We start from the raw sequence: 27,964 nt of genomic DNA, 5'->3' as shown, positions 1-27,964 counted from the left end.
GGTTAAAGCCTCTGCCTCCGGCTCGGGTCATGATCTCAGGGTCCTGGGATCAAGTCCCACATCGGGCTCTCTGCTCAGCGGGGTGCCTGCTTCCTCCTCTCTCTCTCTCTGCCTGCCTCTCTGCCTGCTGGTGATCTCTGTCTGTCAAATAAATAAGTAAAATCTTTAAAAAAAATAAAATTTAAAAAAAGGAAAAACATGTACACAAAACATCCTGCATGTTGACCACAACCCTCTTCCCATAGCCTATGCACAGATTTTTCAAGAAAAATTTAGTTTTGTATTTTTGCCTTTTAAAAAAAAATAGCAAGACAACAAAACTCATAGTGAGAGAGTACATATTCTGTGTCAGACTTTGTGCTGGTTAATCTGACATTGGAAAGTCTCAGATGCTCAGATGGCTTTGGAGGTGAGATGCCAGCCGGGTGACATCTGGTCACAGTTCTGTGAGACTGGAGTTCAGAGCATTAAATGCTTGTGCGGCCGGGCCCTGGAAGAGCTGCCAGCCCTGGCCATCTGCACACTGACCATTCCAGGATGGCGAAGAAGAGAATGACGAAGTCCCTGGCATTCCCCCAGTGACCTCCTTCTCTGTAAGTCAACTTCCAAGTCGGCCAACTCAATCACAAAATATCATCTTCCTTTTTTTCATCTTATGGAGGAGCCTAAAATACCCTCAGGTATTCACTGGACACTTACAAAGCACCTGTTACAGGCCAGGCTGCATCAGGTTGCTTTTGTCATATAACAACAACCCCCAAAACAGCAAACATGTATTCTCCTGACCTGCATAGCCCAGGTAAAAATCGGGGACTCTGAGGAAGGGATAGTACTGTTACAAAGGTGAGAGTGGCAATTTCTGATCAGGGAGTTAAGGGAAGGCTCTGAGATGAGAAGTACTCTGTGGAGGTCTCAGGCCTCAGACATAGGGTACAAGTTCATCTGGCAAAGAGGGAAATGGGGGGCACATTTGAAGGAGCAGAAACAGCTGGTAAAGTGCGAGCAATGGAAACACCAGAGCAAGTTGGGGGAACTATCCAAAAATGTGTGAGGAAACACGCAGGGTGATAGATGACGTAGAAGTTAGGGCAGTCCCATCTAGAGAGATGGTAAACAAAGCAAAAGTTGTCTTTGCTGAACTAAGGGAAAAATGGTGGAGAAGAGGAGACATTTGTGAGAACTGTTTTGAAGTAGACCTGATAGTCGGTTGCAGAAGGTGAGTGGGGGGAAGGGTAACGAATCCCAGGTTTCGGTCCGTGTTCATGGATGGACGGTAGTATTTAGTCAGGAGAGAAATACAGGAAGAGGAGAACAAGAGTAACAGTGATGAATTTGTGGTACCTCGGGGACGTCCTGGAACAGCTGTTCAGTGGGCAGTTGTGTACACAGGTTCAGAGTTCAGAAAGAAAGTTCTGGGCTGAGAATTTAATTTGCAAGCTGTCAGTATATGTAGTGCTTTAGAGCTGTTAAAAAGAATGGGGATCTTAATCATGGATCACTCCAGCTGGCAAAAAAATTTAAAAAAAGAAGAAGAAGAAGGAAGAAGGAGAAGAAGAATAGGAGAAGAAGAAAGTAATTTCTTTTTTAAAAATGAACAATCATTTTCAAATTCTTTTCTCCCCCAACAAAGGACTTAGCCACGGGTCTGTTTCAAGACCAAACAAAAAAGGGGGAAGCGATCATCTTTCTCCTGAACGCAATGGGTAATTCATGAGGCTCTGAAAAATACAGCTGCAGTTTTGCCAATAATTTCCTGTGCCTGTGTAAACAGTACCATATTCTCTGAAGCTTTCTCCTCCCTCAAAAAGGTAAACTTTGCTCTGCCAGTAAGGAGAGGCGGAACAATGTACTGGGTCTCCAGATTCCTTTAGAAGAGTCTTCAGCTATTAAATGCGGTCCTACTTTGGTTACTTCTTCCCTGGAGAACAGGGTTAGGAACACGTTCAGTGAAAGTGGCCAGATGTCGTCGGCTGTCCTTCCTGGGTAGCTGATGACGAGTGAGAAGGGGGAGGAGGGTCAATCCCAACAGCACCCTCCTCCCCCCCCAGCCTCCCACCTCCAAGCATTTCCCTGCCTTGTAGTAACTGTTTGCTACTGTTCGGGAAATATCTGCACCAAAAAGAAAAACAGAAACAGTTAAACAGTTTGCCATCAAGGACGTCTCGGGAATACTGGACACTAAATCCTCTCAGAAAATCACAAAAGTGAAGAAACTTGTTTAGCTTTAAGTCAGTGTTTCCCCACATTTAACTGACCCGGGAAACTTCATTTCGCCAAGCACTAATGAGGATGGTAGGGTCTTAACGAAACACCAACACACAGTTTGGGAAACCCTGTCTCCAGGGCATTCCGCCACGGGCTCTGGCCCGTCAGATACCCTCGCTTCCCTCCTGGCATTTCTGTCAGGCAGACCCGGGTTTGCAAAACGAGGCGCACATTTCCCCCATCTCCACAGACCTGGGGACAGGATCTCAGCTCTGGGCGGTCTCTCCCAATTTAAATTCTGAATCCGAAGGGCCAGCGCAGCTGCCTCCCCTCCCCCAAACCTGCCCTGCTCTGGGAGGGATTCCTATTGAAGAGGAAATCCACCATTTCCTGCCCCAGCCGCTCCTCTGCTCAAGTGGGCCTTTGACCTGCTGAATTGGGGGTCTGTCCCTGGGATTTTTCCAGGACAGAGGAAAAAAACTCCTCTTAGAAAAGATTCTTTGTCCTTGAGCAGCGCACCTCTAGGGGAAAATGAAAAACGAACACAGTCAGATTTTTGTAGCCTTATTTTCTATTTAATTCCATGTATTAGGTCCATTAGAAGTACTCTAAGGAAAAAAAAAAAAAAAGCAAAATCCAGTTCAGGAAAAGTAAAAATGTTTATGACAGCTTTTCTTCCTTTTAGATATTCTATTTTATTTTACATCCGGAAATGCACCATCTCCATCTGTTCTTAAGGATTCTCTTTTTTTATGTCCCCATCACCACAGATTTTCTTTTTTGGCTAAAATGTCAGACACTATAAACTCGCATGTACCTCCTAACCAACTCTGCGTAAGAGGAGACCAATGGAGCTGAGGAAAAGTGCTTTTAAAAAAGTGGGAAGGTGGAAGGAACTGAGAAGGGGGGATGTAGATTGGTATCAAAGCTCAGCCACGAAGAATAAACAAATAAATAAGCAAAGCAGCCACTGCTCTGACTCCATTAGGGCACTCCAGGTGCTGGCGAAGTAGGAAGAGAAAAACGGAGTGAATCAGAGAACAGGACTGTGGTGAGGGGAGTGGGGGGGCAGGGGGGACCTGCAAATAAGGTATGAAGCTCTGACTTTTCACTCTCACTCATGTCGTGCAAAATCACTAGAGTGCAGCCTTCTTTGTGCATCACTTCCCCATGTGTGTAGTGGAGGCTGGGAAGTCACCTTTAGTTGAAAACTTGTTCCTTCAACCCACACTCTATCATCCACTCTGTACTCGGGCCCAAATGCTACCTTCCAAGCTCACACAGATGTTCCAACCCATAGGAAACTCCCATGCCACAGTAGAGGAGGGAAGGTTGACTGAGTCAATCAACTCAGGAAGAACCTTTCTCAAGTCACCTATAAGTGTATGTGTTTTATTTGGATTGGTTAGGATTGCACTCAGCTTTTTTTTTTTTTTTTCTTTAAAGATTATTTATTTATTTATTTGACAGACAGAGATCACAAGTAGGTAGAGAGAGAGGGGGAAGCAGGCTCCCTGCTGTGCAGAGATCCTGATCTGGGACTTGATCCCAGGACCCTGAGATCATGACCTGAGCTGAAGGCAGCGGCTTAACCCACTGAGCCACCCAGGTGCCCCTGCACTCAGCTTTAAGTAAACAATTAAGTGGATTAAATACAAAGAAATCTAGAGGGAGGCAACTGCTGGTTTTGGTCCTGTATCTTAACAAAATCCGTCTGATGTCTGTAATTCTTATAGATTTTCTCTTATGGTCACAAAATGATTACCTCCATTGTAGACATCACATCTGCATTCAGTCTTTATGAGTCTAAGAAAGAAAAGGAAGTAGGTCCAGTAGGTCCTACCTTTCCCTTTTATTGGGAAAGAAAATTTCCCAGAAGCCCTCAGTAAGTTTTGACTTAGAGTTCATTGGCTAAAACCGTATGACATAGACATGCCTAGCTTCAGGGGGCTGGAAAAGAGGGTATGGAGTCTCCCCAGCCTCTACAGTGGGGACAAGAAGAAGATTGGGTGGGTCTGTTGGCTTAGTCAATTGTCCACTAATTTTACTACTGCTGGATGCTCATTCCTAAAATCAGATCAAGGGGCTCAGGCTGAAGCTAATAAGGCCACATAAGCACATCACTTCACTTGACCACTGATAGTGGAGCTATGATATGAGTGAGCTAATAACTTTGTTCCCATTTAAAATAAGAGCTTTTAAAGTGGTTTAATTTTTTTCAGGACCCCTCATGTCTTCCCAAAAGCCTCAAATGTCTTTGGTTTACATCAAAGTCCTATCTAATTTTCTCCCAAGAGGAAACTTCCCACAATAGTAAAGTTGTATATTTCCACAGGGATTTTCCCTAAACTGTTAATGAGTTGTGACTTCCTTATATGTACATGCAGACGAGACCGGTGCACTCCAAGCAGGTAGACAGAATTCGAACCAGATGGTTCAAGGAAAGGAAACTGGATTAGCAGATCATTTCAAACACCTCCCTGTGTTGACTGAAATCCATAAGGGGAATGACAAAACATGTACCTTATTTTCTCAACAAACTGTGCACCATATTGAATGTTAAACATTATATTGAGGGAGGTGTGGAGCAAGCTCTGGGTTTTCTTTCCTTGTCACTGGAACCATAAGCCCAGTGTTGCCTAATTAATGTATATGGAGGGGAAAAAAGAAAAAAAAAAAATAAACGCATGGCTGCTTCATGAACTCATACCACTGAGGGACCCTCTGGTAATCCTATAGCAATGGCATTTGACTAAATTGGAGGTGGCAAGGGTGTGTCTAATTTCCATGAGTTCCTGCATGGAAAGCAAATCCCATTTTGCTTGATTTTCCAGTTTAAACAATAAACCATAAGAGTGTCTCATCCCTTCCCTTAAACCAACTTCATTGAAACTGGGCCTGATGCAAATTAAGGCAATTTCCAGTATTCAGGCCTCCAATCCTTCCCTCTCCCCCAGTTTAATTAAAGCCCAATTTGGTTGAGGAGTAAACTGGTATTTACAAATCAGGAGAAAATCTGGTTCCAGTAATTAAAGGGATTTTCTAAATCTTGTCCTCCGTGTTAGAACACCCGTTTTAATAGTTAATTAAAGACTCCTTAACCATCCTTTGAAGGAAATTCGAAAAAGAACGATTAAGGACCTGCTACAAAGACATTACTGACAATGGGGACTGAAATTCTTTGTTAGGCCCTTTAGGGAAAACCAAGGTCTTCATTTACCTAAAACACTTTGGGTATGCAAACTTTTTTTTTTCTTTTAACAAAAGGAGATACTTATTTGCCTTTGTAAATAAGTATAATTTGAGAGTAGCCCTGCAAATTTTATAGCTCTTCCACAGATAGAAGCCTGCTTGCCATCCCCCACCTCCACCACCATTACAATTAGGGTAGGACGAGAGCACAGATGTCTTGTTCCCTTGCTTTCCGAAGCTACAGCTGGTGTGTCAAAGTGTCAAACTCCTTAGGCCAGGGGACTCTCCAAGTACAGGGAAGAGCAGCATTCCTTCCTAGAGATTCTCTGTGCTTCTCTTATTCGAAATGGGCTTAAACTATGGAGGTTGATCATTTGACCAACACTGAGCCAGCCCTGTGCTAGGTGCTGGAAGGAATACAGTTGAGTACAGTCTGGTCCCGGCTGCTCAGGGTCTTGACCCTGCTCAAGAAGGCAAGCACTTGTCCAGGCAATGCTAATGCAAGACGTACAGACACAGAAGATACGGTGGAGACCCAAACAAAGGACAATGTGAGAATGGGGGAAGGGAGAGAAACTGAACCAGTGGCCCTCGCGAAGGCATGAGTCAAGCTCCTTTTAATTTTTTTTTTAACTCTTCATTTTCATTTTTATTTGTTTTATTTATTTTTCATTTCATTTTATTTTATTTCTCTTCAGTGTTCCAAGATTCATTGTTTATGCACCATACCCAGTGCTCTATGCAATACGTGCCCTCCACAATCCCCAGCACCAGGCTCATGCACCTCCCATCCCTCTCCCCTCCAAAACCCTCAGTTTGTTTCTCAGAGGAGCTATCTGGAGAATAACACTCCCTGACAAGGAGAACAAGGAAACAGAGGCAGGAGAGGGCGATGCACATTCCGGAAAGAGTCTGGAGGTCCCTGGGGTGGGATCTCGAGGTTCTTGGAGCCTGGGGCTGGGAGCAGGGAAAGAAAGCACGAGGTCAGCTCAGACCATATTGTGGAGGGGCTTTCCCGTCTGGCAAGAAATTTGTTTCATTCTATGGACAAAATAAAAGGTTTTGGGGGGAGGGAAGTAACTGGGGGGAGGAGGGGACAAAAAGAGACAGGTAAGAGACCAGTTCAGGTGTTCTGCTCAATGCTGGGGGCAGCACCCAAAAGTGTGGGCTAAGGCAAGAGCTCTTCAATTAGTTGTACTGGTACCCTTGGGATCCACAGATTTTCCAGGGGGTACAGAAGCTAAAGAAAACATTTGAAGGGAATCACTTTCTAGATCCTCAAATCCTATATGTCCTATATGTATTCCATGTCCTTTTCTAAAACTGCCTGATAACCCAAATCACACTTGAAAAAGAAAGACCTGACCCTCTCCTAAGCCAAATCTTTCTGCATTGGGCTGATCATTCATCAAGGCCCCTGAGAAGTCTGGGCTCCCTGTCTTGCCCTGTCATCTCAGTTCCCTCTGTTAAGAAGGAAACTTGAGGGGCTCCTGGGTGGCTCAGTGGGTTAAGCCGCTGCCTTCGGCTCAGGTCATGATCTCAGGGTCCTGGGATCGAGTCCCGCATCGGGCTCTCTGCTCAGCAGGGAGCCTGCTTCCTCCTCTCTCTCTCTCTGTCCGCCTCTCTGCCTACTTGTGATCTCTGTCTGTCAAATAAATAAATAAAATCTTTAAAAAAAAAAAGAAAGAAAGAAAAAAAGAAGGAAACTTGACCTTTGAGGGAGGTTCTGAATTCAGAATTCAGAATCTATACTTCAATACAGTATAGATTAGGGATGTTGATCATTCAAATGTTCTAGAATTACCAGCTTTTTAAAGACAAAGCCCGTAAATAAAGATTCTATTCATATTCTTTTTGATTCAAACAGAATTTCAGGAAGTCACCCAAAAATCTATTTTATCAAATCTGTCAAAAAGTATTTCTTTTAATTAGAGTGGGTTCTCATCTTATTTCAAATTATAACTTGTTTCATGTTTTCTACGTCCTATTTACAGTGTACTTCTTTAAACCCAGGACGAAACATTTTCCGTGTTAATTAACCAAGGAGCACGTAGAATTTTTTTTTCTTTTTTTTTTGTTTTGTTTTATTTTAAGTAGGCATCACCCCTAGCACAGAACCCAGGGCAGGACTTGAACTCATGGCCGTAAGACTGAGACCTGAGCCCAGATCAAGAGTCAAACACTTAACCCACCAAGTCACCCAGGCGCCCCGAGAATATGCAGTTTTTGAAAAAACTTAAGCCCAAGCAAATGAGTTTTTTAAAAACCAGTTTCTGTGAGATGTCGTTATGAGTTGGGAGGGCAAACAAAGTGAGGGGAGGTGGGTTTCTATGGTAAGTTAAGCTTCAGAAATGCTGACTTGGGGCTCCTGGGTGGCTCAGTGGGTTAAGCCTCTGCCTTCAACTCAGCTCATGATCTCAGGGTCCTGGGACCGAGCCCCACAACGGGCTCTCTGCTCAGTGGGGAGCCTGCTTCCCCTTCTCTCTCTCTGCCTGCCTCTCTGCCTACTTGTGTTCTCTATCTGTCAAATAAGTAAATAAAATCTTAAAATAAAAAAGAAAAGAAAAAGAAATGCTGACTTGAAGTGGAACAGGCCCCAGATCCTTCTAATTCGCTGATGAGGTTAGGGTTCTCTGAGAGCTATACTCTTCAATTTCTCCCAAGTTTGGATCAGAGGAGAGAGTCAGCCCCAGGGGGTAACTTGAGAGCACCTCAAGAATCTTGGTCTCTATAACCTCCCCCAGCCACCACGCCCGAAACATAAACCGAGTACACACTGTATGAGTGCTATGACCCCGAGCTTCAGGTAGCTGGAGCTAGGGCGCGTACAAACGGGCTCCCACCAACGATTTAGGCATAACCAGCAAACACAATGTCCTCTGAGAAGAAGGTTCTGGAGCAGTACTTCAAATCAATCCTGATCACACTAATGTCATGCAGGAGAAGCCCACAATTAAAGCAAATGTGAGGAAAATGCTAGACCCCTAAAATACCTATGTATTTCCCTTATAATATCCAGAGGAGCAAATTGGATATTTTTCCTCTTGAGTTATCTGGAGTTGAGTTATCTTGAGTTCTTAAAATAATTTTGTATGAATTCTTGCAACTTCTGTTCATAGGTCACTTAGGTCATTCCTGATTTGGGCCTTATTCGTGACATAGTCTTCACCCCCTGAAGTGTGTAGAAAAAGTAAGTTAGCTAGAGACATGGACCAGAAGTAGAGACAAACTCCATGACAAAGAATTCCTTCATGTCTCATCACTTAGTACTACAGATCAGATCCTATCACCGATGTCTGTTTCACCCGGTATGGATTACCAGCATAATCCAGAATGCGTACAAGTTTTGTCTTCGCCCCTCTTGAAGGAGATTCTAAAAGTTCACTTGGTTGTCTGCAAAATGCGTCCAAACACCTCCAATTTAGTTAATTCTCTGAATAAGAAGATGTCTTTTCAATTCCAAAACTAACAAAATTTCTTGTTCGATATCAATTTAACAAGATAAACTATGGATTGACTGACTCTTTGACGTCTCAACGGAGTATTTTGTGTCTGATAATGACATACGTCACTGTGCAGAGCAGAAAAGCCATGTGGTGAAAGCTAGATAAGGAAGAATGCTGTCTTCTTACAGCTCTCTTGCTCAATACTGAGCTGGGCTGAATGCTGTAAAAATGAGTTTCCCCAATGAGAAATGTCCTTCAGATGCCAGCTTCGTATCTCCCTTTCCCACTTGTGGTGTCTCTGCACCAGAGACGTGTGATTCTGACCTAGCCTACCCCTACCTCAGAGTCCAAAAGAGCAGTGTGAAGGATTTGGCTAATTCTCAATGCAGGGTAAGCAACATATAATTTCAGAAATGAAATGGAAGCCCCTTTGTAAAAGACAGCATGATCATCTATGAACTTTCTTTTATTATAACACATCATCACATTATTTTGTAAATATGTGTTTTCCAAGCCATCTGTTTTGTCTGCTCAACCGAGAGCTCCTCAAGGACCTGGGTGGCATGGGTCTTATTTATCTTCATATCCTGAATAGCCAGCCCAGAGACTGACCCAAAGTGTACACTCGATAAATATTTGTTAAATGAACAAGTGGAAAATAGAATGAATGAATAATGAAGGAAGGAAGGAATTCAAGACTTGAGTCTCCTTCTTCTGGACAAAGCCGTCTGATAAATCTAAGAACTGTGTATGACCCTACGACCTCGTCTGCACCACTGCGGGGCAGGCAACCACCGACATTTCTAGGTCTTAGAAATGTGCAGTGCCCTATGTTCTCTGAACAGTGGGACTAACATTCGTAGCCCATTCAATACTGAGCTATCTTGGGCATAGTTGCACTTTTTGTACTTTGATATTTAACCTCCTTTTTTCCCCCAGACACCATTTTATTTCTGATAACGAGGATCTTGCTTAAATGTGCATTTCTCCTGACTTACCTTCTTTGTCAACTTTTTTTTTCTCTTTTCTCCCCCTTTTTTCCTCTGTCACTTTTAAGACATGCCAATATTTTCTATCTTTACTACCCATATATTCTGTACGTTGTCCTTTAGAAAAAATACATATCTCCTCTTTGTTTCTTTTCTTTCTTTTCTGTAATTCATTCCCAAGTCCTCGGGTCTAAAAGCTGAGCCCTGAACTTGCCCTGAGTTCCCACGACACTTCCTCAGCTAGGCTGCCTGACACTATCTCTAGGACATTCCTAGAATTGCTCCTTGCTGAGATCGAAGCTCATGTGCACACCTTAATCTCGATTTCTCTGGAGGGTTCTAATTCTTCCATATATGGCCCACATACCTCCCTATTGTCTAAAGACCCTGCATCTCTTCCACCCCCAAGAAGTCCCCGTATCTCTTCCTCAGTTGTCCTCATCTTCCCTGACATTTGGGGACTTTGCTCGGCTAGCTTCCATCCTCAGACCTGATACTATTCAAGTTATTTCATGACAGCCAAGGATCACATGTGGAGACTTGAATTTTGTTTTTCCCTGGTTCTGCTACTGACATGATAAAAAGCTGGAGACAAGGTATGGAACCTGATTCTCTCAGCGAGGATAAAGCAGGGATTTAAAAATACTTGGCAATCGTCCTACTTAGGAGTGTAACTCTGAGGCTGAATGAGGCTATAAGCATAGTAAAGAATTTATTATTATGGATCTCTATTAGCAGGACTATAATTTTACTGGTGATTGTAATGGAGCTCATAATAATATAAAGAAATAAATTAGCAGTCATGGAAGCTTAGAAAAGCTCTATTGTCATTGTCTTAAAGAATTATCTACCCACTGTGCTCCCTTCCTTCTCTAAACCCTACTGGATTTTTTAGCAGGCATAAAACTGCCCCGTAATTAATTTTTACCTTACCTTATTCTGTTGGACGAGTTTTGTCCTGAAGAGATCACAAAACCTTTGGAAATCAGGCTTGTGCTTGATCCTGTCCTAAACCTCTCTGCTCTACCAGCTCCACAACAGGTCATGTATGTTCTCACTAATAGTTTTTTTTTAAGATTTATTTATTTATTTATTTATTTATTTATTTGAGAGAGAGAGAGAGCACGCATGCAAGCGGGGCATGGGGCAGAGGGAGAGCATCTCTAGCAGACTCAGTGCAGAGCTCAGTGCAGAGCCCCAACGGAGGACAGGACTTGATCCCACGTCCTCGAGATTGTGACCTGAGCTGAAATCAAGAGTCGGGGGCTTAACCGACTGAGACACCCAGGTGCCCTCAATTCATACTTTTTGATTAGCGATATAACCTCATCCTAATGACTCCCTTTATCATAATGAATAAAGGATGGCTTATGACTTCTAATGAGATCAAAAAGTTGAAAAATTACTAAGTGCGATACTTTTTTTTTTTCCTGTTTCGGGAAAAGATATTGCTGCAAACCCTCTCAAAGTCCCAAATAAGGTCCCGACAATCCCTGAGTACATAACAAATTTCCCCAAGAGATCTCCCTGCTCCCCCTGTTCCCCCAGGGGCTGAGGCTAAGGAGGAACTGTCTCCTTTCAACTCACCCCCATTTTCCTGGCCACATTCCTCTCCAGCCTCCTCGCTGTCATAGGTCAACCCCTGAAAACACCACATTTACCAGAGACAAGAGAGCTGATTAGCGTAACAACTTATACACACACACACATACACACACATCTCCGCATACTGCTGCACTGACTTCTGGTCTTACTCCTCTCATCTGCTGCTAAAGGGAGAGAGGGATTTGAACTGACTGAGCACCTGCTCTGGGTAAGGGACTCCTCTCCTGATTGCCTTACAATGTGTGTGTGTGTGTGTGTGTGTGTGTGTGTGTGTGTGTGTGTATCTCACCTCAAATCTATCACCTCCCTCTCTTCTCTCTCCCAGAGGTAGGTTTGGGAAAGTATTGGCTGATTAATGCATAGCAGCCAGTTTGATGGAGGGAGCCCTGGTTTGTAGCATTAGCAACCATCATTGTGTAAGGAGCCGCCCCCCCCCAGCTGATCACACGTCATGAATGTGACCTGAACATGGAGGTGAAAATAGCTCACAAAGTCAGCTCCAGAGAGCAGGATGGAGCAGACCCTGATTTGGGGTTAGAGTAGGTAGCTCTGCAACTCAAATCTCTCTTTTCCCAAGTTTCTTCAAAACCAGCTCAAAAATGGAGCATAAATTTGGCTCCCCCCCCCCTTTTTTTTGACATCTCACTTTTAAAATTTGACTCAGTTCCCATGTTATATACGAAGGTCCAACTATTTACCCCCAAGGGCAGCAGAAAGACTCTGCTACTACAAAATATGCCACCCTCTGCTTGAATTTCCTGATGGCATTAGGGCTGCCTTCACTTGCAAAAGGCATTTTTCTCTAGTTTCTTCAATACAGAACATGCAGGGCAGCTTTAATGAAAGGTACTTCATAAAAGAAAGAAATACTACCTTAAGACCACTCATGCATATGACTTCCTGACATTGCCAGAAGTGCCAGCTAGCCCATGAGCTAATTATCCCGTAAATTTCCTTTTCTTTCCCAGTGTGGAGGTGAGATCTAATTTGAAAGATTAAAATCTTTGCGTGATTACAGTATATGGTAATTGTTAAGCTCTGTAGTTACATGCTCAGTAACTACTAAGTGCAAAGAATTACAGGTGATTTGGGCTTGTAAGGTAAATCCCAAGAATTCTGCTTCCACAAAAGGCAAGGAAGTGGAGGTGGCCAATAACACAAGTGCTAAATGGAACAAATCCTCGTAAACTTCAGGAAAGAGGGGCTGAGGGGTCTCTGGATTCACAACACGTCTCCTCGTGCATGTCTTCAGTTGTGCTAAACTTGATTTACTTAAAAACGCTGCTCCAGTGGGTCAAGTTATTTAAGGAGAATGTAGCTTAACTTTTGGAGGAGTGCCAAATGTCTGCTCTTCTCACAGCAGAGGAACCAAGCAAACTGTCTCCACGGCTTTCAAAGCCAAAAAGCCAAGTCCGACCTTCTTGAATTCAATATTAGAGCCATGATACGGCATTATTTATATATACGTGTATATTTGCTTAAGAAAAAAATAAGAAGGCTTTCCGTATTTATGCTTCCAACTCCACCACTATTTGGCTTTGTGCCAACCATTCTTTCCCTACCTTCATAGACCACACCGGAAAGTGCATTCATTAAACTAATATTTATTCAGCACCCAGTGCATACCAGGCTCCTGTTCTTGGCACTGGGGACATGATGATAAATAAAAGAGATAAGGTTTCTGCTCTCAGAGACTCAGAGTCCAGCAGGAAAGGAAGATGACTAAGACTTGCAAGGACTACTTCTGAGTCCTAGGAAAGAGAAGAGTAGTGCTCTAGGGACAGTCCAGTGTCTGCCCCAGTTTAGGCACCAAGGAAAGCTTCTATGAAGAAATGATGCTTAATTTGAGACCTTAAGGATGAGGTAGTATGATTAGCTGAGAAGAAGGGGAAAGAGCAAACCCAGTCTTTTTTCCGGGCAAGCAATGCAAAAAGAGTTTCCAAAGCTATTAATGCTTTTCTTTTACTGTCTCTCTCACTCCAAACCATGAAGATCCCCAGAGCAGCTGGCCTGCTGTAACTAAGATACCTTTTATTTTTCTAGTTCTAACTCCTGGCGTTACTGGTAGCTCATGCATAATTCTAAGAGAATGAGAAATATCAGACCTAATGAAACTGGGCCTTTATGTAGATGGGCAAGAATGACTCACTAGAAATTAGAACTCAGAATGGCCTAGGAGGGGCTTGTTCTAGCATCCATTCTGGGGAGGTGTCCGGGAGTCTGGCTTCCCTAGGAAAGAGAAGGGGACACAGGAGCAAGCCAAAGAAGGAGGGGCTGGTGGACAGGACAGAGTCAGACTGAGCTCACACAACGCAGGATAAATGGGGGTTCCCAGAACCATTCCAGTTGACCATAAAGGGTAATTCGGAATGAACTCCTTCCTTGGAAGTTCATATATGCAAAGGATAACTAGATAATCATCACTCTCATGTATCATGTTTTATAGTAATGACACAGCTTAAACCTCGTCGACATCGAGAATTTTTGGAAAATTCACCCATCTGACACCAGAATAGGAGCCTCACCATTTCCTTATCTTAATGTGTGATTGTAACATGCTTTAATAATTTTTATATTTGTAGTTTTTGAAGTAGGTTTTGTTTTATAAAGCAAATTAGAAAAGTAGGGAAAAAGGAAACACGTGACACATGGGTTGTCTCATCATCTAAATAAAACCAGAGTTTATATTTGTTTTTTTTTTTCAGCCATTTTTTCTTATTCATCATTTTTAGGTTTTATTTTTCTTCCTCCTCTTCCCCCTCCCCCTCCCCCTCCCCAATCCCCTCTCCTTCCTCCTCCTCCTCCTCCTCCTCTCTCTCCTCTTATTCTTCACCCCTTATTCTTCTGAGAGACAGAGAGGGCGCAAGGAACAGAGGGAGAGAGAAAATTTTAAGCAGGCTCCATGCCTAGTGTGGAGCCCAATGCGGGACTCCATCTCACGACCCTGAGATCATGACCAGAGCTGAAATTAAGTCAGATGCTTAACTGACTGAGCTGCCCAAGGCACCCCTTTTCTTCCTCTTAATATAACTAATCTAATACTCCATGTATGACTCTGAGAGCTGTTTTATTTTTGTTTCATTGAAGTGTAGTTGACACACAATGTTACATTAGTCTCAGGTATACAACGTAGTGATTCCACATCTCTGTACCATGCCTTGCTCACCCTCGTGGAACCACCATCCATCACCACATATGATCGTAGGACCAGTAACCATACTCCCTACGCTGTACCTCTCATCTCCAGGAGAGCTGTTTTATTTTTCTTTAACATTCTAACAGGAATCTTCTTCTGTTATGACATAACTTTTGGAAACCCGACATTTAATGGCTACACAATGTTCCATCAAGTTGATACACCATGCTCACTGTCCGCAAGTCTTTCACTGGACCATTAGGGCCTGATGAGCATTGATTTTAACGCAAATCTTTTATCACCAATGAGGATTACTTTTGAGGTGCCCAGATGTCTCAGTCGGTTGAGTGTCCCAACACTTGGTTTCTGCTCGGTTTGTGATCTTGGGGTTGTGGGATTGAGCCCTGCATCAGGCTCCACACTTGGTATGGAGTCTACTTGACATTCTCTCTCTCCTTCCCTCTGTGCCTCCTCCTGCTCTTTCTCTTGCTAAAAGTGAATAAATACATCTTTCTTTAAAAAGATAATGAGGATTACTTCCATAGTAAAGACTCTTAAATGTGACATAACTGGGTCAAAGGTATCAACATTTAAGGACTTGTAAAATTTGTAGTCTAGATTATGTCTTACATAAGTATTAGTTGTGTCAACTAATACTCCCATTGACAATGTATAAAAGCACTTGTCCTATCACACCTTTGTCAGTTCTCTCTTGTTCCCTTTCTCTGTGTCTTACTTTTTACTAATTTGTTGTGGGGGGAGGGGGTAGAAAGATGTTTTAATTTGCATTCATGTGTGACTGATCTTCTTCCCATATTTTTTATTTGTTTTATTTTATCCTTGATATGCTGTCTATTCGTGTTCTTTATCCATTTTCAGGTAGTCCTCTTTTATGCTTTTGAGGAAAAAAATCACTCAATTTTTGCCCTAAAATTTTTTAACATATAAAATCGTCTCTTTTTTTTTTTTTTTTGCTGTTAATTCTATCCCATGACACATAATATAACTTCCATTTGAAATGGTATTTTTTTTAAGATTTTATTTATTTATTTATTTGACAGAGAGACACAGAGAGAGCAGGAACACAAGCAGGGGCAGTGGAAAAGGGAAAACAGGCTTCCCACTGAGCCTCCATGTGGGGCTCAATCCCAGGACCCTAGGATCATGACCTGGGCCAAAGGCAGCCATTTAATGACCAAGCCACCCAGCTGCCCTTGAGGTGCTGTTTAAATGCAGCTCCTTTTGGGGGATGCCTGGCTGGCTCAGTTGGTTAAGTGTCTGCCTTTAGCTCAGGTCATGATCCCAGGGTCCTTAGATTAACTCCCCAGCATCAGGCTGCGTTCTCAGCAAGGAGTCTGCTTCTCCCTCTGTCTGCTCTGCCTGTGGCTCCCCCTGCTTATGCTCCCTTTATGTTTCAAATAAACTCAACTACTCTGAGACAGACTCTATGATATCTCTTTCTTTTTTTTTTTTTTAGATTTTATTTATTTATTTGACAGAGAGAAATCACAAGTAGATGGAGAGGCAGGCAGAGAGAGAGAGAGAGAGAGAGAGAGAGAGGGAAGCATGCTCCCTGCTGAGCAGAGAGCCCGATGCGGGACTCGATCCCAGGACCCTGAGATCATGACCTGAGCCGAAGGCAGTGGCTTAACCCACTGAGCCACCCAGGCGCCCCTATGATGTCTCTTTCTACTAGACTTACATTTTTTCTTATATTCTTATAGCTTGCCTCCTTATCTTAAAAAGATACATGTGGTGCTTGTGTGCTTGTATATTTTATACTCACATACAATGTGTGAGTGGAGACAAAAAGAGGCGATAAAAGTTCATTTTCTTTCTTTTGTTTTAGTCACCAATTCAATAAAATATCCGGTTAAGTTATAGGTATCAATTATGTATGATATCCTTGTCCTTAGAAGCAGAGGAAGCTGATAATTGAACATAAAATAACAATAGTAAGAAATGAGAATTTTTTTTAAAAAGGCAAGCACATAATTTTAAAAATATTTAGAAGGCTATGTGTTAATTTCACTGAAACTATCCTTTTAGAATCTTCATTTGTATTTGCCTTCAGAATTAGTTTGAGTCTCCTTCATTTTACCACAAATGGTATCACCCAGGCTGATTACAATGCTTATTCAGCTGTTTTGATTTAACCTACTTTGCGAGGGTTCCCATGGTAAAGTTTCCATCATCTCAAGAACTAGAGGATTGCCATGGTGCATCTGTCCATTTCAGTCCATATTCCCAAGAATCTAAGTGCAAATCAAGGACCAAAATACGGAGGGGGTTTTGGGTAACAGAACATCCTTGTAACAAGCATGTGGCATCTGGACCAAGTCCAGGTTCATCTACAGATACCGGTTCCGCTAGAGATCGCCATGAGCAGGGACTCGGTATGCTACCAGTACCACCATAGGTCATGGCCTTGCTTCTCGAATGGGCATTTGAATAGTCCATTTTGAGTCTAATGTGAAGCTCAGAAACTCAGAATTGCCTTTATTATGTTTTAAAAAACTACGAAAAGTTGCATAAAATCAAGATAAAACTGAGACTAGGCTGCATCATGTCAGTTTTAACAAGGTTTTGTTACAATTAACTGTGATCCATTCTGAGCACTACTTTTTCTAATGAAATGGAACGAGTCAAGTCCACAAAGGTGTAATGCCATCATTTCAAAAAATATCACACTGCAGTCCTTTGAGTAGAGAATGGCACTTAGGTCAAAATGCACTTGTTCAGAAATTCCTGAGACGCTCATATTTTGAGGTAGAATCCGCAGCGTGATTGATTTTTCATTTAAAAAACACTCTTGGCCTCCCAGCAACAATGAACTAATGTCTTTAAGAAGATCAATAATTTTTCTCTCTAATCACAAAAAGAAACCTAGTGCATCAGAGAAGTTATTGGCAAAATTATAAAAAGATACATGCCAGCTGTTTCCGGCAGCCTGCAGAAGAGGGGACAGAACAAAACAGCAAGAAATGTTTGCCATATGTTGAGAGATGAGTGGTAATGGAAAATATTCATAAACGAATGACTAACACTTGTCTGTATGTTATTCAGGTGCACAGATAAAACACGTCCGTCTCCTTCGCATTCACTCTCCCGGATACAAATTACTGTAAGGCTCCAGCAGTCATTTCCAGAGCCTTGTAATTCTTTATACAGGCTGAACCATCACTGGTATCAGCAGTTTTGCTGCATAAGCACTTTACAATTAAGTCTTAACATCTGAATTAGCATAAAGCAGTCTGCATAAAATAATTCATATTAAAGTTTTCCCTTTTCAATTTCCCAGTTGGTGCTGCTGTTGTCTTATATTTCAAATCAGCCTGGAAATCTTTCTTCTCTCTTTTTTTATTCCTTAGAGAGAGAGCGTACTGGTGTGTGAGCAGGGGGAGGGTCAGGGCAGAAGGAGAGAAAATCTCAAGCAGGCTCCGCACCCAGCGCAGAGCCCAACATGGGGCTGGCTCTCATTACCCTGAGATCAGGACTTGAGCTGAAATCAAGAGACACTGATTAATTCACTGAGCCACACAGGCACCCCTCTCCTTATCTTTAATTCCATTCCCATGGTCCTTGTCCTGACATTCCTCATCCTTTCCCTTAGGCTGCTTTGGTGAGTTTGCAAGGGGGCCAACTGTTTGATGTAGGAGGAAAGGAATACACAGAGCCTGCCCCACTAAGGGCCAAATCAGGCTTCTGAGAAAACAACCATTTCCCTTGCTTGTATAGAAGCAGGTATGACAGATTACTTACTCCCATGAATCCACTGTCTTCTCCTGAAATTCAGCTTTGCCAAGGCAAGAAGTGATGGAGGAACAAGGGGTGGGCAGTAAAAAATCCTCCTAAGTGAAGGAAACCCAAGAGGCCCACAACCCTTTCTGACTGCTATTAAGTCAGTCAGTTATAGATGAACTAGACTGTGGCTTTGACAATCTGGTTGGGGTTCAAACACTTGAGGGTGATATCCCAAGGCTGATGGGAGAGCTAGGGGGCAAGTACTCCAGGCTGTGGGATCCCAGGTGTGCCCAGAGCTGTACAATCTCTTTAATTTGGACTGCTTTGTGGAAATAGGGACTTAACAGAGTTCTCAGATCTCTTGCTTTAAAACACCTTGAGAAGGGAAAGCAGTTCTGTTTAGGCTAGAAGCAGAGGACTAATCAAGTTCCTCTGAGACTCCTTGGGGAAGCATGGAAATTTGCATTTTTGATTAGAAGCACTACTAGCATTTAGTAGGTGGGGCTAGACGTGGTACCCTAGAAAGTGTGGGGTATGGTCCCCATGACAAAGAATTTTCCCATATCCATCACTAAGTTCAAATAAATGTCTCATCAAACTTGATAAAATGATCTGAGCCTCATAGCTACTCCATTTAGCATATAAATACAAAATATATTTTTCATAGCTTTGATATACATTGAATTTTTCAAGAATGCAACCACTGTATATAAATACTTGTTTTGTTGGGAACTCTACCAAGAACTGATCACCTTTTCAGTCACCTTCCAGGGACAACATATCAGTCTGCATACGTAATTGTCACCATTCAAGTATAGATACATATATACTCACCTAGCCCTTATTTCCAAGTTCCAGATATAAAGAGAAAGTGTTGGCCATATTCAGTTGAGTATGGTCTTCTCTTAAGCCCAAACAAATTCATTATAAACAGTTGCAATTATTGGAACACTTCACAACATCTTTTAGTTACCTCATGTGAGAAATACATATGCTTTTATTAGGAATTACTTTCCTATTGTTTTTCCTTTCTATTACAGTTTGTGCTAGACCCTGGGGGCTCCCTCTAGGTCTCTGCTTCAGGGCTTCCACAGCTCCTAGAATGTTGACTGCGGGCAGCCCATAGCTGAGTGTCTCTACCCCTTCCCAGTGGCTCTGGTCTCCAGGGGGCTGACTCCTCTCTAGAAGCTACCTGCATCCATTGACCATCACTGGGGTGGGGGGGACAGGGGTGTTAGAAAGGCTTTGGTTGGGCACAATTCATCAGGATCACCCCAAGTCCAGAGCTCCCTGTAGGATCTACTGTGTCATTTGTTAGATTGCCTTCAGGCACAGGCCCACCTCTCCCTCAGCCCCATCCTGCTTCTTTCTCTCTACTACATGTGTCGATCCTGGGAGTGTATGGGATATACTTCTCCTGCCTTCAGATGCCATCTCAGCTTCTGTTTCCTGGGGAAGCTGATACAGAGCATTATCATGGTTTTTGGACATTGGGCGCTATATTGGGTGGCAATTTTAATTTAGGGTAGTAAAGAGAAAAATTATAAAATATTTGTAATGAGGGCCCCTGAGTGGCTCAGTTGGTTAAGCAAGCGCTTTGGACTCAGGTTATGATTGTGGAGTCCTGGGATCAAGTCCCTCATCAGGCTCCCTGCTCAGCAGGGAGTCTGCTTCTCCCTCTGATCTCTCCCCTCTTATGCTCTCTTTCTCCCAAATAAATAAATAAAATCTTTTAAAAAAATATTTGGGGCACCTGGGTGGCTCAGTGGGTTAAGCCTCTGCCTTCAATTCAGGTCATGGTCTCAGGGTCTGGGGATCAAGCCCCGCGTCGGGCTCTCTGCTCAGCAGGGAGCCTGCTTCCTCCTCTCTCTCTCTCTCTGCCTGCCTCTCTGCCTACTTGTGATCTCTCTGTCAAATAAATAAATAAAATCTTTTTAAAAAATAATAATAACTCTGTCTGATTGGCATGAGAACCTCTGGGCTAGGTGATCTCTTTAGGGTTTATCCACCTTAAGACCCTGTCCTACCCGGCAGGAACACTGCCTGCCTGCCCCAAAGAAACTGCAAGTACCAGACACTCAATGGGACATCTGACTGACTGCTTCTCACACATAATGAATAGAAGAGTGGTCCCATGTAGTATTATGGCACTTCAGTACTTTCTGCCATATTGTCCTCCCACCATACCACATGTCCCTCACTAAGTACCTGCTAAATGTGAGATGCAGACACAACCCAGCAGGGCCTGACCTTCCGACTCTCCTGCTGCCTCCACATCCAGAGCCCATGTGCCTCTTGAGCTCTGAGAGATGTCGGCTGCCCAGGAAGAAAATAAGCTGGTTCAGTAGCACCAGGCACTCTGTCCTCTGAGATGTTTGTTAGGTGAAATATGATTTTAATTTAATTCTTAATATCATAGAATTGTGGTCCTCCTTTAATTGTCAACTGAAAAAGACCCACACAGCCAGAGCAGAGCTGGAGGGTATGTGTGTGTGTGCCGGGGGGGAGGGGTGGTGGTGAGGGAGAGCTCTCGAGCGAGGTTTTGCTGGCCTAAGGGACTACAGAGAACAGTTCAAAAGCAAGACCAGTGAGCAATCATTTGGTCTAACTTTCCGACCAAGCTTTCCCAAACCGGTGACTCCAAATCCACTGAAGCTACTTAGTGTTCCCTTGTACATGGAGAGTGTTCTTTTTGGGTCAGTAAAGCCAGAATGAGGATTATGTACCCAGTTCTTGACTCCATTCAAATCCATTGTTGATGTATTACCTCAGCATGCCTCAGGCTCATCAGCTATCTTACTCACTGGACAGTCAACACAGAAACACAGAGTAGGACCTATAAGTCTGAACCCAGCGCCTCCGAGTCGGCACGCTTGTTGCCTCCAGGCCTCAGAGGCTGTCTGTCTAGTCACTCGGTAGCCCTTCCTTTTAACTCCTTCCCCTGTAATACTGGGATGCTGGTCAGAGTTTCTACCTCTGGTTCCTCCTAGGGGTGTGGTGATAATTAAAGCAATAATGTTTCTCAAGTCCAGAGATATTCCGGATTAAAGACACTGCATAATTGAACCCATTCTGCAGCTAGTGACAGAGGTTGATGTAATTGCAAGCTAGGAAAATCAGATGAAGCCAGGTGTCCCTGTTATAGCACAGGGTTTGCTTGCCTTCCTCTCGTGACTTAGAGACTTCCTGTCACAATTAAAAAAAAAAAAAAAAAAGCCTTAGACCCCAAGAAAGACAGAAGTTTAAGAAAGAAATGCTTTTATCCACTCAACTTTCGTTCTATCAGGAAACAAATGGGTACATTTTTATTTAATTCAAAACTAAAAATAGAGTTTAAAAAAAAATGGCTCATCTCTTTGTTCATCAGGTCATTTGTACTTCAGAGAAAACTTTTATAAAAATATCCGTGTTGCTGTTAAAAGCAGGAAAACTCCCCCCAGTCTACCAGTTAACCAAGGCAAAGACTCTGCACGTTGATTTCCTTCTGTCCTGGGTACCACTGGCATATATCTTACATCCACAGAGATCCTAGCACATCCCTGGGAGAGGCTGAGCGGCACTGAGGCTCCACACCACAATGGTGGCATCAAATGTGTTGCAAAGGTGTCAAGTAGAGTGGTTTGGAGGTCTGAGCACTTTACCAACAGACTCTTCTGTAAAATAAAGCTTATGAGAGTTTGTATTAAGAAGTTATGTCTGGGGATGCCTGGGTGGTGCAGTCCATATAGCGTCAGACTTTTGGTTTCAGCTCAGGTCCTCGGATAGAGCAGAGCCTCACGTCAGGCTCCTCGCTCGGCACAGAGTCTGCTTGGGATTCTTTCTCTCCCTCTCCCTCTGCCCCTCCCTGCTGTGTGCTCACTCACACGCTCTCTTTCTCTCTCAAATAAATAAATCTGTGTGTGTGTGTGTGTGTGTGTATAAAGTTCTGTCCATTGCCAAGCCACTGAGAATATATTTGCTGATTGCATCCATTCAAATATGTTTGGAACCTGGATCTAAACTGGCAAAGGATCCAATCGAGGCAGTTAGAAGTAAAGTGCAAGAGTTTACAAGGCAGCTGGGATTGAGGAGGCTTATTCCTAATGTCCCAACGTCCAATCCCCTTTCAAGAAGAGAGAACTAGATTCTGAATCAGAATGTCAGAGAATATCATCTGTGATATTCACAGGGAAAGAACCGAATGGCATATTAAGAGAAAAATGCAAGTTGCAGGTTAACAAGTATAGTATGATCGACCCTGCACCACATTCATCAGAAGCCAAGCTTGTATGGGATTAGGATCAACTACATTTCCATCACACAGTTTTAGAGGCCAGCACAAAAACTGCACCCATCAAGGTGAACTCCCCCTCTAGGGTCTCAAATTTCAAACAATTCTAGCTTATCAGCTTTTAAAGGTAAGTCATTCCTAAAGGCTTTCAAAAATTTGTAACATAATAAATGGCTTAAAGGAGGAATCTGGTTGTTCAAAAGCTGGGTGGTTACTTCCCAGTGACAACCTAACACGCTCTCTTCCTTTTTCCTCTGAGCCTTGAGTGTGTTTCTGCAGACCCTCCCATCATGGGCGCCCCACAGAGACCTAAACCTCACCTCAAAAAATGATTCTTCAAATTCCCTGGAAAATATTCCCATCTGGAATTAGGATCAGCCAGTTAAATAACAATGGAGTGTTTATTACTACTTAAATAAATATAGTTTTATGCACTGTGGCATAAAGGGAATAGCCTGAGTTATTTAGATATTTTAATTTTGGTTTAAAAAAAAAAGTTTGGAAATATTTTTATCAAGTTGAAACATGAAAACTCTCCAGTCAACTTTTTCTGCATTTAAAAAACTTCTTCATCAGCTGTCATTTCTCCTTCAGTTCGATGCTAAGGATGAATTTGCAGCAAGGCCTGTGGCTGTCAGAGAATCGATTTTCGCTCCTCAGTAACACTTCAAGTGGGTGACGGACAGCACTCTGAGTAGGTTTAACTTGTCTCCTGCTGTTAACATTTCAACAGAAGGGGCTCTTAGCGGGATCATTTAATAACTCTCAAGTTACAAATAACTTTATGACATAAAAAGGGAGGCCCCCAAAAGTTTCTTCTATTTTTTTTCCTGTGACTAATTTGGTTTCTTCTCCTTCCTTCAGACATTGAAGTGAATCACAGAGATGAGCTCAAGGCTGAAAACGATGTGTCAGCTTTTTAATGAGCTTTCATTGTCACCACAGAAAATTAAGCACAGGCCCAGAGTCAAAATTCAAGGTCAACTACCAGTGCCAGACTGATGATCAGCTCTGATCCCATGATATTATGAGAGTTTTGTCTCAGCGTAAAGAACCAGTTCAGAGAAAACCAGCATAGAGTGCTAAGAAGGAACTTTTCAGCCAACTTTTTGGTTGGGCCCCAGCTCAGATGACTTTCCGTCACTTCCTGCCCTGTCGACTCTGGCCAAAGGACGCTAAAGCAGCCCGCCGTGAAGGCTAGCAGGGTCTTTTCTGTCCTGGCCAACAGTGCCAGGATAGTGGCATCAGTTGCTGTCTTCTCCAAGTCACTGTCCTTTGGTCCTCCTCTAAAACTGTATACCGGAAACAAAGAGCTGACCTTGAAGAAGGACATGTGGTGTGGGGTCAGGATACATAATAAACTGAAGATGACCAACCTGGGCTTCCTACCGCTTCTAAAGCAGGGAGATGCTCGCAGATGCATTCAAACAGCATACTTTTCCTGAGGAACATTATAGCCATCTGGAGGAAAATGGGAAGAAAAATAACTGTGGAGCTCAGAAGTATACAGTCCTCAAAGGTCTCCATTGGAAAATCTTGAATAGATACAATAGTCATGCTTTTTAAAATGATCAGAGAGTGGGGCGCCTGGGTGGCTCGGTGGGTTAAGCCTCTGCCTTTGGCTCAGGTCATGATCTCAGGGTCCTAGGATGGAGCCCTGCATTGGGCTCTCTGCTCAGCGGGGAGCCTGTATTTCCCCCTGCCTCTGCCTGCCACTTTGCCAGCTTGTGCTCTCTGACAAAGAAACAAAAAAAGTTTTAAAAAATAATAAAAATGATAGAGAGTGCTAGGCTCGTACAGAACCACATTATTTTAAAATCCACATTAAATGGCTCCCAAATAATTTTGTTCCAAATTTCCAGATTAAAAAAAAAAAAAAGTTTCTACTAAGAAAACACTACTTCCTCCTCAGAGAATAAGCTTTTAGAGCTGGTAAGACACTACCAAATCACCCATCTGAGCTACGAAGAAAAATAATGGTTTTGCTTTGCTAGCACGGAGAAGTGCCATTAGCTTTAAGGCTTCGTTATAGATGGCTCAGGGACGATTGCTACTGCTACTAACCGGAGTGTTCTAATTGGGGATGAGCTCATTTACAGGCCAGAGTGAGGAAGTTTTTGCCCAGGTGACTTGTAACAAAATGAAATAAGCAGATGTTGTGCAGCCTGAAATCACTGCCAAGTTTTCTCGAGCTGTTAAATGCTGAGATGCTCTGCAAATTCTGCCTAAAATTGCAGCTTAGTTGTGAACAGAGCAATCCTAGCACTATGCTCAGGCAGATCATTGCCAAATGCTAAGACATTTTCAAACACGTTTCATCATCTCCCCACATATAAAAAAGAAAGTGAAGAAACCGGCCCTTTGCAAGGAAGATGTTAAAAGCCGGGCCACTGGGGGCCTTCGAATCTCTTCCAAAAAAATCTATCACTTGCTCTGAACGTGTCCTGTCCCCAGGAAATCACAGGGCCGACAGGCAGGGTGATAGGTGGGCAGCATTTTCCATTTTAGTCTTCAACTGTAAGCCTCTTGGATTGGTTTGGAAATCCAAGGGCTGATGTCAGGATAAGAATAGATCAGCAAGAGATGTCTAGAAAGACTGTGGCAAATAAGGAGAGGGCCAGAGAAGCCAGGGAGACAGCTCAGACCACATGGACCTGTGTGACGTGATGAAGGAAGGACACGGAGTGCTCTTCTGAATGCTGCCGTTGCCCCTTGGTGGTGGCTCTGTCTCTCTGGGCACGTATGAGCTGCTCCATCTGTCCACTCTCTTACCTGCCTTGCGGGTTCTGTTCTGTCCCACAGCTTATAGATTCTAATGCTACGTCCATCATAGACTCCCTCATGCCTTTCTGTGCCCTGTGAACGGGACACAAACCAGGGCATAAACCAACCTGGAAAGAGCAGAGATGACTAGATCTCTCTCTCTCTCTCTCAAATTCTCTCCCTTTTGCTTCCCATTGAGGGCTAACGCCTGGCCCCAGGTTTCCAGGTACAACTGTAGCAGCCCCTCCCTGCCTCAAAGGTAGCTCCTTTCCTCCCCGTTTTGGAGAGCTCCTACACTCCCAATGATGAAGAGAAAGGAGTCATGCCCATCCCTTGTCCACAGAGGTTAGACAAGATCTACTAATGAAGGGCACCTGGGTGGCTCAGTGGGTTAAAGCCTCTGCTTTCGGCTCAGGTCATGATCCCAGGGTCCTGGGATCGAGCCCCGCATCGGGCTCTCTGCTCAGCAGGGAGCCTGCTTCCTCCTCTCTCTCTGCCTGCCTCTCTGCCTACTTGTGATCTCTGTCTGTCAAATAAATAAATAAAATCTTAAAAAAAAAAAAAAAAAAGATCTACTAATGACAGCTATCACCCTGAGGAACACACTGAATGCCACATGTCTGAGCACAAGCAAAGCCAACCAAGACACTTAGGACTCCATGGTTCTCTGCCTTTATCATGATACTTGGAGGGCAAGAGAAGCTATGAGTGCCTTTTGGTGATTGCAAAGACAGTCACTGTCTTACATAAATTCCTCCTCACAACCTTCTTTCCAGTTTGCTGGAAAGGAAGGACAGCCACCCCATCCACTGTGCCTACACAGCCCGCCACACTTCTCTACCCTTAGGGATACTGAGGCCGAAAGGTGCCTCTTCACAGAATGTTCAGGGAGGTCTGCCCTAGCACTGGCCATCAAGGCCAACCTACTGACATCCAAGAGAAACATTCTGTTTCCCTCTGAGCCATCTATAATCAGCTCTGGTAAAACTTTTTGAAACACCCATGTTTCTTCCTGAATAAGGTTTGGTTTATCTCTCTGAACATTTCCGCACTTCCAACAAATGGAATTAATTTTTTTCCCAGCGAATAAACCAATGAATGAGGAAATGAATTTCTCATCAACACGTGGGCATCTGTACACCCATTCAGCCATTGCCAAAATTAGTTTTCTGCTCCAGACAAATACCTGAAAAGGGAAATTTAAAATATATTACAGTAATTAAATTTTGAACGCTAAGTCTTGTGGAGGGAAAATGTTGGCAGAAATAGAGTCTCAGGGTCAGCATTTACACTGTGAGTACAGATATTCATGTATAGGTATTGGTCAAAACATAGACCGGCATTAAGTGATGAGTGAGTTGGCTCCGACAGTGTGAGTTGTAAGTTGGTAGTTCAGAGCAAGGGACACGTACCCTCATGGCAATGTACATCCTGTGAGGTTTGACAAACATATAATGACAGGTACCCACCTTCATAGCATCATACAGAATAGTTCCACGGCCTTAAGATTTTTCTGTGCTCTTCTTATTTGTCCCCCCCAACCATAATATTTTGGGCATAAAATGTTGCCTCTCTCACTCTTCTCCCACCTACTTCTACTACACCTACAGGCTTCCTAACTCCTGAGGTTCTCCTGGGTGTGTCTCAGTGTCTGAGTCCCAGTCAGGCGAGGCCCCGCCCGGGGTTCCCTGACACAGTTTGTCAGCACTCCCGACCTACGCCCACCCTTCAGACTGGCCCTCTTCATATAAACCTGTAAATGACTAACAGCCCCCCAAAAGGGGCCGAGGTGTTTGCATTTTGAAAGAGGGTGTTGGTTAACCCCCACCCGTGTGCTCAGCACGTGCACTCTCAGGAAGTCCCTGAAGGGATGTGAAGTGGCCCACTGCCCACCAGACACATCCCCCTGAGGGTGTCCTCCACCTTCTTCCTCTCTCTCCCTTCCTTTCCTTCACAGTGTACAAATGATTTCAAAATTCCAAGATTCATTCTTTCAAAATGGTTCTCCTGGCAGCGATGCCTCTGCCAGAATGTACATGGGTGGCTGAGAGGGACAGGGGTATTTGGAATGTAGAGCTTGTGTATGGATTAGTTAGAACCTCAGAGACAGAGACAGAGACAGAGTTTTTTGTTGTTGTTTTTTGTTTTGTTTTGTTTTGTTTTGAAGTAATCTCTGAGCCCAACATGGGGCTTGAACTCATAACCTGAGGATCAAACTTCACAGCCAAGTGCCCCAAGAGACATTTTAGTTCTCACTTTGCAGGTGCCTAGTTTGTGTCCACCAAGAGGCTGATTTCATCTTCTTTGTGGTTACAGTGTTACGTGGAAACACTCTCTCAGCCCTTCCAGGATATCCAGTAAACAACCCCCCAGTGCCATCTAAAAGGTGGGTGTAAAATAACTTCTTGTAACAAAACAAATCATTTGATAAGGCAGGAGAAAGATTAGTGAGAGGCTTTGCTGAAATTCCAACTGCCTTTCCTCGATGCAGACCTCCATATTTCATCAGATAAAGATTAGGTTGCCAAGGAAACAGGACCAGAGAGGGAGAGAGAGATGAGAGAGAGAGAAACTTTGTCTCCTTTGGTTCCCCTGGAGTCACAAAGCAAGCTGG

At 43.4% G+C, this 27,964-nt stretch overlaps 1 protein-coding gene across 1 annotated transcript in view; it reads left to right on the top strand.

Moving 5' to 3' along the window:
- LOC309860929 (uncharacterized protein) overlaps nt 1–27,711 on the top strand; it is a gene marked incomplete at its 3' end in the record, with an annotated part of 207,947 nt that extends 180,236 nt beyond the window's left edge. Inside the window, exon 4 of the mRNA XM_082723358.1 lies at nt 27,667–27,711. Within this exon, the coding sequence (XP_082579484.1) occupies nt 27,667–27,711 (45 nt within the window). The remainder of the gene's footprint in view (nt 1–27,666) is intronic.
- Nucleotides 27,712–27,964: the final 253 nt, after the last annotated feature.

This window comes from Mustela nivalis (assembly GCF_964662115.1).
Source record: "Mustela nivalis genome assembly, chromosome: 3".
Lineage (NCBI taxonomy): Eukaryota > Metazoa > Chordata > Mammalia > Carnivora > Mustelidae > Mustela > Mustela nivalis.
The sequence above is the reverse complement of the archived record's forward strand: the minus strand, read 5'-3'. Positions and strand labels throughout refer to the sequence as shown.